Source organism: Eriocheir sinensis, chromosome 41 (assembly GCF_024679095.1).
Source record: "Eriocheir sinensis breed Jianghai 21 chromosome 41, ASM2467909v1, whole genome shotgun sequence".
NCBI lineage: Eukaryota > Metazoa > Arthropoda > Malacostraca > Decapoda > Varunidae > Eriocheir > Eriocheir sinensis.
The window spans coordinates 15,558,613-15,575,146 of record NC_066549.1 but is presented as its reverse complement, the minus strand read 5'-3'; the positions used below and the strand labels follow the sequence as shown (position 1 = coordinate 15,575,146).

Genomic DNA, 16,534 nt, shown 5'->3' with positions numbered 1-16,534 from the left:
TGTGAGCATAAGTATTCATTCCGTACTTGGTTTACTCGGTTTTGAAGAATAATCAAAATTGAATTGCTCGGTTTGCAGACAGTACTCGGTTCCCCCATCACTAACTGCGATGCGGGAGCGCGAACTATTTCACTACAGAGCTCCGTGTGTGTGTGTGTGTGTGTGTGTGTGTGTGTGTGTGTGTGTATGAAATGTTTTATATATATATATATATATATATATATATATATATATATATATATATATATTTAAATATATATATATATATATATATATTGATGTAATAACAACAATAATAATAATAATAATAAATGCTAGCGAATAAATTAACAATATAGACAAATAGTGCTGCTCTTAGCTTGCATTGTTTATAAATTTGACCATTATGGGCACGGCGCTGTTCTTAAAACGGTCAGTCCGTGCCCATATCCGAGCAAGAATGTTGCAGTGCCTCACTGAGTGTTGGGGGCGGGTCACTGCGGGTGTGAGGATGTATGTCTGTGTCTGGACTGGTGAGTAGGTTGATTGCAGACCGGTGTAGAAGGGTCTCGTGGTGGTGTAGGCTGGTGAGATGGAGTCGAGGGCGTCCTGGTAGTTGGTGTATATAGTCAAAGCCATCTTTATATATCAAGATGGCTTTGATATAGTACGGTGTGTGTGTGTGTGAGTGTGTGTGTGTGTGTGTGTGTGTGTGTGTGAGTGTGTGTGTGTGTGTGTAGGAATAAAAGTTATTGTTGCACCATTACGACGCTCTCCCCAAAGTATTATATGGAGGCACTAAATAGTGCCTGAAATAATCCAAGTAACTAGTATATAGTTACAGTCGACAATGGGTGGGAAAGGAGCTTAGCAGGAGGCAAAATCAGCTGTATGCTGAACATACTTCCCGGCTACTCACTCACCTATCTGACCACCTCCTTTCCCCGCCTCTTTCACCTGGATCATTATTTTTCTCCGGTAAACACATGAGACAAATACATTATATCCAGAGAAAAAAAATATTGCGAACACACACACAATGACAAGGAGGGGTTACTGCCCCCCCTGGAGCAAGGGGGATGGGGCGTGTGGTGAGTGGAGGTCTCAGCAGGAGTACCCAGAGATCGACTTATGAGCCTTGCTCTAATCGGGAGGGTAGGTACTTGCTGGCGATGGCGAGTCCAGCTCGTGATCAGGGCGTGGGTGAATTACACACACACACACCTGACTGAACACGCATGCAATCAGGAAGACATTTAAGTTCCTCGTAAGCATAAGTTATTATAGGGGAAATATGACGTCTGTCCTAAAGCTAATCCTCGTGTTCTACCCATGCAAGTGTGTCGACACCGTAATTCTGGGTGATCCAAGACTCAAATTTTCGTACACACACATCAACGCCCACATTAATATTCCCCACTCAAAATATCCCGTTGCATACTGCCACACACACTAGAAATACACTCCCTGCACTTGATACATGCCACTTCTTCCGCGATCATAAAATATTGGTGTCACAACATGCATGTGGGCACATGCCTTACCTTATCGGGAGCACAGGCGAAGTAGTGGTGGTGATGATGGTCCTGGTGGTTGCTTTGGAGCAGCAGCATCCCTCTCCCTCCACCACTCACTCACTAGCAGACGACTTAACTTTCACTCAAGTTTTATCCATTCCAAATTCACTACCATCCTTTAACAGGCATCCGAACGATTAGTTACACACAGCTGGACTTATCATGCCAAAATAGGGCAGATGGTGGCTTCAGTAACGATGTTTCAGCACATAATGTACAGAGCGCGGGAATAGTGGTCCGCACTGCACCACTGGCAAGCTTCACTGACGAGTGACGACACGACGGCCAACAGATGGCAGTGGCGGAGCTCACCTCTGATATCCTTCAGTCTCCCTTACTCGGGTCAATGATAATGTTCTCCCATTTATGACTTACTTACTCTTCATCTGTGTTTACATTTTCAATGCTACACTTGATTATATATATTCAGTACACATTGTTCCTCGAGTTTAAATCCAATTCAACAACTAAAGGAGCTCTGAAGAATTGATTGCGTCATTTTAGTTAGACTTTCCCGGCAGTGTTGCCACTTTGTGGGTTTTACCCACAAATTTGTGGGTAAGCATGGCTCTTTGTGGGTGTCTTTGTGGGTGAGGCCATTTTACGTAATTTTTGTGGGTAAAGTTTGTGGATATTTAGTGTATTTGTGGGTAATTTTAGTGGGAATACAGTGCCATACACGAAATACATTCATTTACGCTTATATATTAATTTTCCAAGAAGTAAACATTACAAGAACACTTATAATTATATTACTCATATATTACTCACGCGAAAGTACTTAAATATTACGTAAATATAATGGGTTAAACAGCACGACTGAGCGGGCGTTTCTGTCTCGATCACGTCCACGGAGGCGACGGGTTTCCCGGGTGTTATCACTAATAAGTACACTCAACATTATAGACAAGGCCAGGGCCCACCAATACTGCCCATAGGCCCCAGGGCGGAAGGCCAGATGAGAGAGAGAGAGAGAGAGAGAGAGAGAGAGAGAGAGAGAGAGAGAGAGAGAGAGGAGAGAGAATGTTGTTTATAGAGCTTCACCTTGACCAAAATCCACATTCATCAACTCTTGTGTGTCATATTCATTCCACAAAAAAAAAAAACTTTAAATTCATCTCACAACAATTTGTTGCACTTTTGCTTTTTCCACCTGCAGTGCCATGTGTGGCAGGCTGTGTGGTTGTCCTTTTTGTCCTTTTAAGTCCTTTTTGAGCCGTTGTTTTGTAGTTTTCTTGGAAAAAGGAAAAAGTCAAAGTCAAAAAATCTCTCTCACACACACACACACACAAAAACACACACAAATATATATATATATATATATATATATATATATATATATATATATATATATATATATATATATATATATATATATATATATATATATATATTGGCAGGGGGGGGATTGAATTGGCCTAGGGGCCCAACAAGGCAATCCGGCCCTGATTATAGATCAATCTGGGAGAGTGATGACTGATGCACAGGTTAGTCATGTAATCACATTTTGTGGTCTAGTATGATTGATTGATTGATTGGTAGTTTATTGTTGCAAGTAAACAAGTGTTAGGTACGTGGGACCAGGCTCAACTCATCCCAGCAGCAGCAGCCTGCATTATGGTAATAAAAATTATAACCAGTCAGGCCAGTTAGTCTTAATTAATAGTGAATGAAGCAAAAAAAATTATGTTTAGTTTCTGTTGTACTGTGCATTTTTTACTACTGCCTCCTTAACTGGAAATAAAATGTGTTTATTGATTTAAAATAAATTTTAAGAGCAATTTCTACAATAAAGAGAAATGCGAAAATATATTGATATGTATATATAATTATGTTTTTGACTTAGCCCACTTTGAAACTGGCAATCATAAAAAAACGAGGAAAAATATTTGTGGGTATAATTGTGGGTGTTGCATCAAATTCTGTGGGTATTTTGAGGGTAAAATTACCATATTTGTGGGTAGCACAAAAGCCGGCTTTGGTAGCACCCGAGACAAAAGTGGCAACACGTACTGCTTTCCGGTCTCCTGTTGCCTCACCGCCACGATCCTTACATCATGATACTTCTCCACTGGGCGGCATTTTTAACATGGCAGATATGCACCGCAGCTGTTCGACAGCTCTCACTCTCCCCGTCATGCTTGTTTGCATTAACAGCATAACTGCAGCCAGGGAAATTTGGAGTTGTAAAAAAAAAAAATCAGATTCAAATAAAATATGATGCAATAATGTTACTATAGTAATAGTAACGATATTTTTTTTAACGTTACAGGTTCTTCCTCTTCTTAATTTTTCTTCTTCTACTTCTTCTTATTTTCCTTCTACTTAATACTTTATGTGACAGTCCACTGCAGCCAGTATCCTTTCGTAACGTGTTCCTCCTCTCTGCTGGTCCTATGCCTGCCCTGACTTTCGTTGTCATGCCGGATCGAAGCCTGACAGGGGCTTTATCCACTTCGCTATCACAACGGTGTATGTGTGCGTGTGAGTGTGTGTGTGTGTGAGAGAGAGAGAGAGAGAGAGAGAGAGAGAGAGAGAGAGAGTATGATTCGCCACGGCTTGATCACGAGCAGGACTCGTCGTCATCGCCAGCAAGCTTATTTTCCCGATTAGACCAAGCTTATTATTATTATTTTTTTTTTTTTTACAACAAAGGTAACTGCTAGGGCTTACACACCCGACACCCCACACTCCTTGCTCAAGGGGGAAGTGTGCATGTGTGTTTCATAACTACAACGTTTGAGAATCATTGAGTTATATACATTATACATACCTGCCTTTGAGGTGACAGGAAAAATGTAGCAGAATCGCTACTGTAGCTATACTTTTCTGTCTGTAGTGATGTGACAAACTTTCCGGGGAACCCGGCCAGCTAGCTGCCTCGATCTTTTCTACGCACTGGCTGGGTTTTTTTTTTTTTTTTTTTTTTTTCGTCTTGGCCTATTGCGCCGGTAGGCTTCTTCCCGGTGGATCCTGATGGTCGGTCCAAGGCTTCTTCCCGGTGGGTCCTGATGGTCGGCCCAGCCCGTTCTGGCGCAGGCGAGTGTTTATAGTGGCGCCATCTTGCATTGGCTCATGCTGCCCTCCCGGAGCTCATTTTTAATCCTAGAATCTAGAGTCCGGGTTGATAGGTGGTCTTCTGGACAGCATGTGGGTAGTTTTAAGCCACTCGGCGGCGGCTGAAAAATCCCAGCTTGGTGGCACCGGTCGGGGATTGAACTCGCGTCCTCCTGAACGCGGGGCCGTCTTGCTATCTGTTCAGCCACCGCCTACCCTAGAGTTACTGTGTACAGTTACTATGACAACAGAAACTACCAGTCTGGCACTGAGTGAGGTGCCTTCAACTTGAAAGCGACTGGGTGCAGCCCCTGCCGCCCACAATCCGCTGATTTGCCATTAAGCTCCACCTCCTTTCCCCTTCCTCACTCGGCGTCAGTGTTCAAACCTCTCGATCCTTGGTTCAAACTAACATGGAGTAATAAGTGTGTGTATTGTATCCCTACACACACTACAGGCACCCCCTCAGCACCTTAGGCACACCTCCCAGCACACCCCTACAGCTGCACCCCCCCAGCACCTTAGGCACACCTTCCAGCACACCTCTACAGCTGCCCCCTCCCCACACACACACTACAGGCACCCTCAGCACCTTCGGCACACCTCCCAGCACACCCCTACAGCTGCACCCCCCCAGCACCTTAGGCACACCTTCCAGCACACCTCTACAGCTGCCCCCTCCCCACACACACACCACAGGCACCCCCTCAGCACTTTAGGCGCACCTTCCAGCACACCTCTACAGCTGCCTCCTCCCCACACCCACACACCACAGGCACCCCCTCAGTACTTAGGTACACCTCCCAGCACATCCCTACAGCTGCCCCCTCTCTACACACCACAGGCACTCCCTCAGCACCTTAGGCACACCTCCCAGCACACCTCTAGAGCTGCCCCTTCCCCACACACCACAGGCATTTCCTCAGCACCTTAGGCACACCTCCCAGCACACCCCTACAGCTGCCTCCTCCCCACACACCACAGGCATTTCCTCAGCACCTTAGGCACACCTCCCAGCACACCTCTACAGCTGCCCCCTCCCCACACACACACCACAGGCACCCCCTCAGCACCTTAGACACACCTCCCAGCACACCCCTACAGCTGCCCCCTCCCCACACACACACCACAGGCACCCCCTCAGCACCTTAGGCACACCTCCCAGCACACCTCTACAGCTGCCTCCTCCCCCCACACACACCACAGGCACCCCCTCAGCACCTTAGGCACACCTCCCAGCACACCCCTACAGCTGCCCCCTACCCCCACACCCCCCACAGGCACCCCCTCAGCACCTTAGGCACACCTCCCAGCACACTTCTACAGCTGCCTCCTCCCCACACACACCACAGGCACCCCTCAGCACCTTAGGCACACCTTCTAGCACACCACAGCTGCCCCTCCCCACACACACACCACAGGCACCCCCTCAGCACCTTAGGCACACCTCCCAGCACACCTCTACGGTCTACAGCTGCCCCCTCCCCACACACACACCACAGGCACCCCCTCAGCACCTTAGGCACACCTCCCAGCACACACTTACAGCTGCCCCCTCCACACATACACACCACAAGCACACCCCTACAGCTGCCCCCTCCCCACACACACACACACACACCACAGACACCCCCTCAGCACCTGAGACACACCTCCCAGCACACCTCTACAGCTGCCCCTCCCCACACACACACCACATGCACCCCTCAGCACCTTACGCACACCTCCCAGCACACCAGTACAGCTGCCCCCTCCCCACACACACACCACAGGCACCCCCTCAGCACCTTAGGCACACCTCTCAGCACACCCGTACAGCTGCCCCCTCCCCACACACACACCACAGGCACCCCCTCAGCACCTTATGCACACCTCCCAGCACACCCCTACAGCTGCCCCCGCCCCACACACACACCACAAGCACCCCCTCAGCACCTGAGACACACCTCCCAGCACACCTCTACAGCTGCCCCCTCCCCACGCACACACCACAAGCACCCCCTCAGCACCTGAGGCACACCTCCCAGCACACCTCTACAGCTGCCCCCTCCCCACACACACACTACAGGCACCCCCTCAGCACCTTAGGCACACCTCCCAGCACACCTCTACAGCTGCCCCCTCCCCACACACACACCACAGGCACCCCCTTAGCACCTTAGGCACACCTCTACAGCTGCCCCCCCCACACACACACACACTACAGGCACCCCCTCAGCACCTTAGGCAAACATCTACAGCTGCCCCTTCCCCACACACACACTACAGGCACCCCCTCAGCACCTTAGGCCAGCGGTTCTCAAGCTTTATCGTGAGTGACCCTATTTGGAACATTTCAACCCTTCGCGACCCATAGTAAAGTAAAGAAAACGAACAGTGGTATATAAACTTTATTTTGAAAAGAAATTATGTGTTCTTTTTTTCTCATCTTAACTAAACTAATGGGATCCATGGTGTTGCTTTTCATTCACCAACGTGTCAAATAGTGGGATCAGTGTGCTAAGGCTGCATCTCATATCGTGCTCGGTGTTAAGCTCGCACAGGTAGGTTGTAACAAATGGGAGCAATACTTTTACCGCCTAACCTCCTACAATACGCTTTTTTTTTTTTTTTAACGAATCCAGAACTCAGAAAGAGACACTATATATAATTTCTTGAAAAGGTCCTTCAACAACTTTTCACTCTGAACCTCAACAAGTTGCTCTGGGAGTCCTGGAACATCTGGCAGGTCTTCGACATTCACGTTGAAAGGATTTCTCACCCATGATTGGGTTCGAATGTGCTCTTCTGGGATTCGCCTATCAAACTCTGCCATCAGCTCAGTCAAGTGTGGTACAATAAAATTTTTGGCATCGATCGCCGTGAGATGTTGTCTCCTCCCATGTTTCTAGAAATTCTGCCACAGTCGAAATAGCTGCAAATTTCCCTCGCTTCACGTTGCCTATCCACAGTTTTAGTTTGCATTTGAAAGAAGACATATTTTCTGCAACTCCAACAATCGTCTGGTTACGGCCTTACATACTGATATTTAGACCGTTGCGTGCACCGAAAATGTCAGTCAGATACACCAGTTGTAGGGGTTATATGTTGTTCAACAGTTTAATCACTAAACCACATTTCTTTTCAGTCAGGGAAATTTCCAACTCGTCCCGAAGATCAGCTAGTCGTCGTAGTAGTACTTTTCCTCTTGAGAGCCAAGTGATCTTTGAGTTAAAGAGCAGATGCTTGTGTTCAGAATCGAAATCGACACATAATTGCTCGAACAACCGAGTATTCAATGCACTAGCTTTGATGTAGTTGAAAATTTGAACTGCTTCATTCATTACTTCGTTCATTCCAGGTGACAGGTGTCGAATAACCAGATTTTCACGATGTAGTAGGCAATGAAAAACATTCACTTTGGGATTAACTTGCTTTACACGTACTGTGAAGCCTTTTCGCATTCCAAGCATCACCGGTGCGCCGTCAGAACAAATGCTGAAGCAATCTGTCCACGAAAGTTCTTCCTCTTTCAAGAACTGGTCAACTATTTGAAAACACCTTCTCCTGTAGTGGTTGTTGGCAATGCATGACAAAAGAGAAACTCCTCTTCTAGATCTGCTGGCCCTTCATACATTTTTTTTTTTTTTTTTTTTACAGCAAAGGAGACAGCTCAAGGGCACAAAAAAGTAAACATTAATAAAAAAAAAGCCCGCTACTCGCTGCTCCTAAAAAGAATCCAAAGAGGTGGCCGAAAGATAGGTCAGTTTCGGGAGGAGAGGTGTCCTGATACCCTCCTCTTGAAAGAGTTCAAGTCGTAGGCAGGAGGAAATACAGATGAAGGAAGATTGTTCCAGAGTTTACCAGCGTGAGGGATGAAAGAGTGAAGATGCTGGTTAACTCTTGCATAAGGGGTTTGGACAGTATAGGGATGAGCATGAGTAGAAAGTCGAGTGCAGCGGGGCCACGGGAGGCATGCAGTTAGCAAGTTCAGAAGAGCAGTCAGCGTGGAAATATCGATAGAAGATAGAAAGAGAGGCAACATTGCGGCGGAATTTAAGAGGTAGAAGACTATCAGTATGAGGAGGAGAGCTGATGAGACGAAGAGCCTTTGCCTCCACTCTGTCCAGAAGAGTTGTGTGAGTGGAGCCCCCCCACACATGATATGCATACTCCATACGAGGGCGGACAAGGCCCCTGTATATGGACAGGAACTATTCAGGGAAGAAGAACTGGCGGAGACGGTACAGAACGCCCAGCCTCGAGGAAACTGATTTAGTAAGAGATGAGATATGAAGTTTCCAGTTGAGATTTTGAGTTAAGGATAGACCGAGGATGTTTAGTGTTGAGGAAGGTGATAGCTGGGTGTTGTCAAAGAATAGGGGATAGTTGTTTGGAAGATTGTGTCGAGTGGATAGGTGGAGAAACTGTGTTTTTGAGGCGTTGAAGGACACCAGGTTCTTCTTGCCCCAATCGGAAATAATAGTAAGGTCTGAGGCTAAGCGTTCTGCAGCCTCCAGCCTTGAGTCGTTAAGTTCCTGAAGGGTGGGTCTTCTATTAAAAGAAGTTGAATAATGCAGAGTGGAATCATCGGCGTAGGAATGGATAGGACAGTTCGTTTTGGAAAGAAGATCATCAATGAACAACAGAAAAGAGTGGGAGATAGGACAGAACCCTGTGGGACACCACTGTTAATAGATTTAGGGAAGAACAGTGACCGTCTACCACGGCAGAAATAGAACGGTCAGAAAGGAAACTGGAGATAAAGGTACAGAGAGAAGGATAGAAACCGTAGGAGGGTAGTTTAGAAAGCAAAGATTTGTGCCAGACCCTATCAAAAGCTTTTGATATGTCCAGCGCAATAGCAAAAGTTTCACCGAAACGGCTAAGAGAGGATGACCAAGAGTCAGTTAAGAAGGCTAGGAGATCACCAGTAGAACGCCCCTTGCGGAACCCATACTGGCGATCAGATAGAAGGTCAGAAGTGGAAAGGTGCTTTTGAATCTTCCGGTTAAGGATTGATTCAAAAGCTTTAGATAGACAAGAAAGTAAAGCAATAGGACGGTAGTTTGAGGGATTGGAGCGGTCACCCTTCTTAGGTACAGGCTGTATGAAGGCATACTTCCAGCAAGAAGGAAAGGTAGATGTTGACAGGCAGAGGCGAAAGAGTTTGACCAGGCAGGGTGACAGCACGGAGGCACAGTTTTTAAGGACAATAGGAGGCACTCCATCAGGTCCATAAGCCTTCTGAGGATTGAGGCCAGAGAGGGCATAGAAAACATCATTTTGAAGAATCTTTATAACAGGCATAAAGGAGTCAGAGGGGGGATGAGTAGGAGGAATATGCCCAGAATCGTCCAGAGTGGAGTTTTTAGAAAAAGTTTGAGAGAAGAGTTCAGCCTTAGAGATAGATGAGACGGCAGTGGTGCCGTCAGGACTGAGGAGTGGAGGGAAGATGAAGAAGTGAAGTTGGAGGAGATGTTTTGGCTAGAAGCCAGAAGTCACGGGAAGAGTTAGAGAAAGCAAGGTTTTGACATTTTCTATTAATGAAAGAATTTTTGGTTAGTCGGAGAATAGATTTGGCACGATTTCGGGCAGAAATGTAAAGTTCATAATTAGCATTAGTTTGAAGGCTCTGGTATCTTTTGTGAGCTACCTCTCTATCATTGACAGCACGAGAACAAGCGTGATTAAACCAAGGCTTTTTAGCGTGAGGAGTAGAGAAAGAACGAGGAATGTATGCCTCCATTCCAGAGACAATCACCTCTGTGATGCGCTGAGCACACACAGAGGGTCTCTATCCTGGAAGCAATAATCATTCCACGGGAAATCGGAAAAGTACATCCTCAGGTCGTCCCACCGAGCTGAAGCAAAATGCCAGAAGCATCGCCTCTTCGGTGGGTCCAGAGGGTGTACAGGAGCGATAGGACAGGATGCAGAAATAAGATTGTGATCGGAGGAGCCCAACGGAGAGAACAGTTTGACAGAATAAGCAGAAGGGTTTGAGGTAAGGAAGAGGTCTAGAATGTTGGGCCGATCTCCAAGACGGTCAGGAATACGTGTAGGGTGCTGGACCAACTGCTCTAGGTCGTTGAGGATAGCAAAGTTGTAGGCTTGTTCACCAGGATGGTCAGTGAAAGAGGATGAAAGCCAAAGCTGGTGGTGAACATTGAAATCTCCTAGGATGGAGATTTCAGCGAAGGAGAGTGGGTCAAGATGTGCTCCACTTTAGAATTCAAATAGTCAAAGAATTTTACATAGTTGGTAGAGTTAGGTGAGAGATAAACAGCACAGATGTATTTAGTAATAGAATGACAGTGAAGTCTTAACCAGATGGTGGAAAATTCAGAAGAGTCAAGGTCGTGGGCACGAGAGCAAGTGATGTCGTTGCGCACGTAGGCGCAACATCCAGCTTTGGATTGAAATTTAGGATAGAGATAGTAGGAGTGAACAGAGTAGAGATTGCTGTCAGTAGCCTCAGAAACCTGTGTTTCGGTAAGGAAGAGAAGGTGAGGTTTAGAGGAGGAGAGATGATGTTCCACAGAATGAAAATTAGAGCGAAGACCGCGAATGTTGCAGAAATTGAGAAGAAAGAGGTTCGAGGAGTTATCAAGACACCTCTCGGGTCGGCAGCCAGAAGGGGAGTCCTCCCTGGGGGAATTTGTGGTCCCCCCCCCAGGCGGGGACTCCGAGGCTTGGTGTATGTGCGCCATTTTGAAATTTTAATTTTGGGAAAAGGTGTATATGTTGTGAGAATGTAGTGTGGTGTGGATAAAGAGAGGATCTGTCTTTAGAGAGCATGCTGAACTACTCTCCGGTGTTGGTGAGACAATAGGGAAACGGTTAGTGAGGACATGGGAAGGGTCTTTGGAGGGCTTCAGCTCCCTTCTCACCTCCCATATATACCTCACCGGGAGTGGCTTGCGCCCGTTCGGTAGGTGTCTTCCTACCTACTCCAGTTGAACGTCATCACTTACGTCTGTTGAGTCATCTAGCTGAAATCTAAATGTTCCTTTGGCCTTGATGCAATCTACCACTTGCTGTTTGATATCATATCAAGTGACAGGTCCACGATTAATGGTTGTTTGTCCAAAAAAAAAAAAAAAAAAAAAGAGCAGACGTCTAGGCCGAGGCAGAAAAATACAAATCTATGTGGAAAAACAGGAGTGGCATCACTGGTGAGAGTGTGAGACAGGTGCCTGACGTTTTGAAAATTATAATTGAAATTTCAATTCAGTAAATGAAATACTGAAAGCATAAGATTTCTTTCTATGTTCCTGCGACCCATCAAAAGTTATCTCGCGACCCACAGCTTGAGAACCGCTGCGGCTTAGGCACATCCATACAGCTACCCGCTCCCCACACACACACCACAGGCACCCCCTCAGCACCTTAGGCACACCTCTACAGCTGTCCCCTCCCCACACACACACTACAGGCACCCCCTCAGCACCCTAGGCACACCTCCCAGCACACCTTTAAAGCTGCCCCCTCCCCACACACACACCACAGGCACCCCCTCAGCACCTTAGGCACACCTCCCAGCACACCCCTACAGCTGCCCCCTCCCCACACACACACACTACAGGCACCCCCTCAGCACCTTAGGCACACCTCCCAGCACACCCCTACAGCTGCCCCCTTCCCACTCACATCACAGGCACCCCTCAGCACCTTAGGCACACCCCAGCTGTCCCTCCCCACACACACACAGGCACCCCTCAGCACCCTAGGCACACCTCCCAGCACACCTTAAAGCTGCCTCCCCCACACACACCACAGTCACCCTCTCAGCACCTTAGGCACACCACCCATCACACCCCTACAGCTGACCCCTCCCCACACACACACACCACAGGCACCCCCTCAGCACCTTAGGCACACCTCCCAGCACACCCCTACAGCTGCCCCCTTCCCACTCACACATCACAGGCACCCCCTCAGCACCTTAGGCACACCTCCCAGCACACCCCTACAGCTGTCCCCTCCCCACACACACACCACAGGCACCCCTCAGCACCTTAGGCACACCTCCCAGCACACCCCTCCTCCCCACACACACACCACAGGCACCCCTCAGCACCTTAGGCACACCTCCCAGCACACCCCTACAGCTGCCCCCTCCCCACACACCCCACAGGGACCCCCTCAGCACCTTAGGCACACCTCCCAGCACACCTCTACAGCTGCCCCCTCCCCACACACACCACAGGCACCCCCTCAGCACCTTAGGCACACCTCCCAGCACATCCCTCCCCACACACACACTACAGGCACCCCCTCAGCACCTTAGGCACACCTCCCAGCACACCTCTACAGCTGCCCCCTCCCCACACACACACCACAGGCACCCCCTCAGCACCTTAGGCACACCTCCCAGCACACCCCTACAGCTGCCCCCTCCCCACACACACACTACAGGCACCCCCTCAGCACCTTGGGCACACCTCCCAGCACACCTCTACAGCTGCCCCCTCCCCACATACACACTACAGGCACCCCCTCAGCACATTAGGCACACCTCCCAGCACATCCCTCCCCACACACACACTACAGGCACCCCCTCAGCACCTTAGGCACACCTCTACAGCTGCCCCTCCTCCCACACACACACCACAGACACCCCATCAGCACCTTAGTCACACCTCCCAGCACACCCTTACAGCTGCCCCCTCCCCACACACACACTGCAGACACTCAGCACCTTAGGCACACCTCTACAGCTGCCCCTCCCCCCACACACACACCACAGGCACCCCCTCAGCACCTTAGCCAGATGGGGAGGGAGAATCTGATCAAGACGTTGGTGGAGAAAGGGAAGATCAAAGACTAGAAGGAGGGAAATCTCAAGGTGTGAGGTGGTGACATTGATATATAAAGACAGCAATTTTTTTTTTTTGAAGCAATGTTTGGAAGTCCTTGCTGTTGTCATGGCCACCCATGGTTAAGCTAATTCAACCTAACCTATATAAGTATTTATGTTGAACGTTTCTAAAAGATCTCTCTCTCGGGTTACATTTGAAGACAAGTTATTGAACTATTCTGAGTTATATTATTAAAAGTGTGAAAGATATATGAATGGCTATTGCATGATATATTACCAATACTTCAGTCTACCTCATGCCACAAGCAGTTTGTTTATATGTTTTAGTTCAGATTTTATATATTTTCAAAAGCTGCGTGAGGAACGTTACCGCGATGCTACCTCCTCTCCAACTTGGCCTGCGTAATTTCATTAACTCTGTGATTTTACTGTTTCAGTTAAGGAGTGCTTCATATCAGTAATAGGTAAATAGATAAGCAACCTACTATAGCCAGCAAATTTGGTTATTCCTAATAATTATTGTGCTGCTAATGGAAATGTGACCGTCATACACACGTTACCGGAAAAGTGAGACACGTTACTTGTGCGATTTTTATGTAAACAATATACAGTACCCTCTCGAGTTTCGCGCTCGCTTTGTTTCGAAGGTATAGCGCTAAACTCGAGGTATTGAAAACCCCGAAAAAGCGCTTATTTATACCGACCCGAGGATATATATATATATATATATATATATATATATATATATATATATATATATATATATATATATATATATATATATATATATATATATATATATATATATATATATATATATATATATATATATATATATATATTTTACATGTGGACTATGGCGCCGGTAGACTATCCATCTGGTCCTGATGGTCGGCCCCGAGCCCATCATGGCGCAGGCAACTGTTTATAGTGGCGCCATTATAATTGGCTCATGCTGCCCTCCGGAGCTCACATTTTTTCCTCCTTTACTCCCTTGTTATCTCAAACTACGTACCTTGGAAAAAGGAAGGAAACAGGAAGAGAGAGCGGGTCGTTTTAAAGCCACAGATGAAGCCTTAAAATGCTCGTCCACACTATGCATCATGATGCGCGCAGTGTTGAATGGACGTGTTGAAAAACGAGGTTTTCAACACGATGCAGCGTAGTGAACATACCGATGGGCTGGAGCCATTTCAAAGCGACACGCAGTGTTGCATCAACCATCGTAGTGGGAATATGCATGACACTCGCTCCGATGGCTCAATCATCAGGTTCCGCGCTTGCTTCAGCCAGACCCTTCGAGTGGACGAGGAGCAATACATTATAACATTACATAATATAAGTTCTGACGCTTCTTTCTCAAGAGCTTCTTTTTTGTAGTACACAAAGCTACTATAGTCCGTTTCATTCCGTCTGTCCCCCAACAAAGCGGGAATTTTGATGGCTGTGGCACCTGTGCATTTCTGATTCGTGAATACGTGAAAATCAACTGTTATGATAGACATTCAAGCTTATTTCTCAATAATATATTTGAATATTTATGTATACAAAAAACAACTCAGTCATTTGCATCGATAATCTAACATACAAGCACACGAAAAGACAAACTTGTATCAAATAATATAGTCACATCATACTCGAACGATCTATGTTTTTTCAAATTCATTGATTGATAGCTCATTTCAGGTATAATAAAACACATCTGGCTCTGCAAACGCATGTAAAAGATATCTTAATAACTTACTGCATGTAAATAATGATTATTAAAATAACATGAAATTATAAATAATAACAGTTGAATGCGATGCTAGTCTATTTAGAATAGGCTACCCATGCTGCTTACATGCAACACATCAAAATTCCTTATTTGGAGAGAGAGAGAGAGAGAGAGAGAGAGAGAGAGAGAGAGAGAGAGAGAGAGAGAGAGAGAGAGAGAGAGAGAGAGAGAGAGAGAGAGAGAGAGAGAGAGAGAGAGAGAGTCGGATGTCACTTTATGTACCTGAATGATATGAAATATGGGTATCTAATCGGTGACTGGCGCGCGAGGATGAGTTGCTCTGTGATGCACTTCAGTCTTCAACGGCACAAAAAAAAAAAAAAAAAAAAAAAAAAAAAAAGCCCGCTAATCGCTGCTCCCATAAAAGAATCAGAAGAGACGGCCAAAAGCAAGGTCAAACTCGGGAGGAGAGGTGTCCTGATACCCTCCTCTTGAAAGAGTTCAAGTCGTAGGCAGGAGGAAATACAGATGAAGGAAGATTGTTCCAGAGTTTACCAGCGTGAGGGATGAAAGAGTGAAGATGCTGGTTAACTCTTGCATAAGGGGTTTGGACAGTATAGGGATGAGCATGAGTAGAAAGTCGTGTGCAGCGGGGCCGCGGGAGGGGGGGAGGCATGCAGTTAGGAAGTTCAGAAGAGCAGTCAGCGTGGAAATATCGATAGAAGATAGAAAGAGAGGCAACATCGCGGCGGAATTTAAGAGGTAGAAGACTATCAGTAGGAGGAGGAGAGCTGATGAGACGAAGAGCCTTAGCCTCCACTCTGTCCAGAAGAGCTGTGTGGGTGGAGCCCCCCCACACGTGAGATGTATACTCCATACGAGGGCTCACAAGGCCCCTGTATATGGATAGCAACTGCGCGGGGGAGAAGAAGTGGCGGAGACGATACAGAACGCCCAACCTCGAGGAAGGTGATTTAGCGAGAGAGGAGATATGAAGTTTCCAGTTGAGATTTTGAGTTAAGGATAGACCGAGGATGTTTAGTGTTGAAGAAGGTGACAGCTGAGTGTTGTCGAAGAATAGGGGATAGGTGTTTGGAAGATTGTGTCGAGTTGATAGGTGGAGAAATTGAGTTTTTGAGGCATTGAAGGACACAAGGTTCATTCTACCCCAATCGGAAATGATAGCAAGGTCTGAGGTTAAGCGTTCTGCAGCCTCCAGTCTGGAGTTGTGTACTTCTTGTTGAGAGGGTCTTCTATTGAAAGAAGTTGAATAACGCAGAGTGGAGTCGTCGGCGTATGAGTGGATAGGACAGTTTGTTATGGAAAGAAGATCATTGATGAATAACAGGAAGAGAGTGGGTGATAGGACAGAGCCCTGTGGAACGCCACTGTTGATAGGTT

General features: G+C 46.9%; 1 protein-coding gene across 2 annotated transcripts in view; it reads right to left on the bottom strand.

Annotated features, from left to right (window-relative positions):
• Positions 1-1,835, bottom strand: part of LOC127009730 (beta-1,4-N-acetylgalactosaminyltransferase bre-4-like) — a 168,546-nt gene extending 166,711 nt beyond the window's left edge. For both annotated transcript variants that reach the window (XM_050883103.1, XM_050883105.1), the window contains exon 1: positions 1,524-1,835. Coding sequence is in view for 1 of the 2 variants with exons in the window: in XM_050883105.1 (XP_050739062.1) it covers positions 1,524-1,592 (69 nt within the window). In the remaining variant the exon portion in view is untranslated. The remainder of the gene's footprint in view (positions 1-1,523) is intronic.
• Between the last annotated feature and the right edge of the window lie 14,699 nt (positions 1,836-16,534).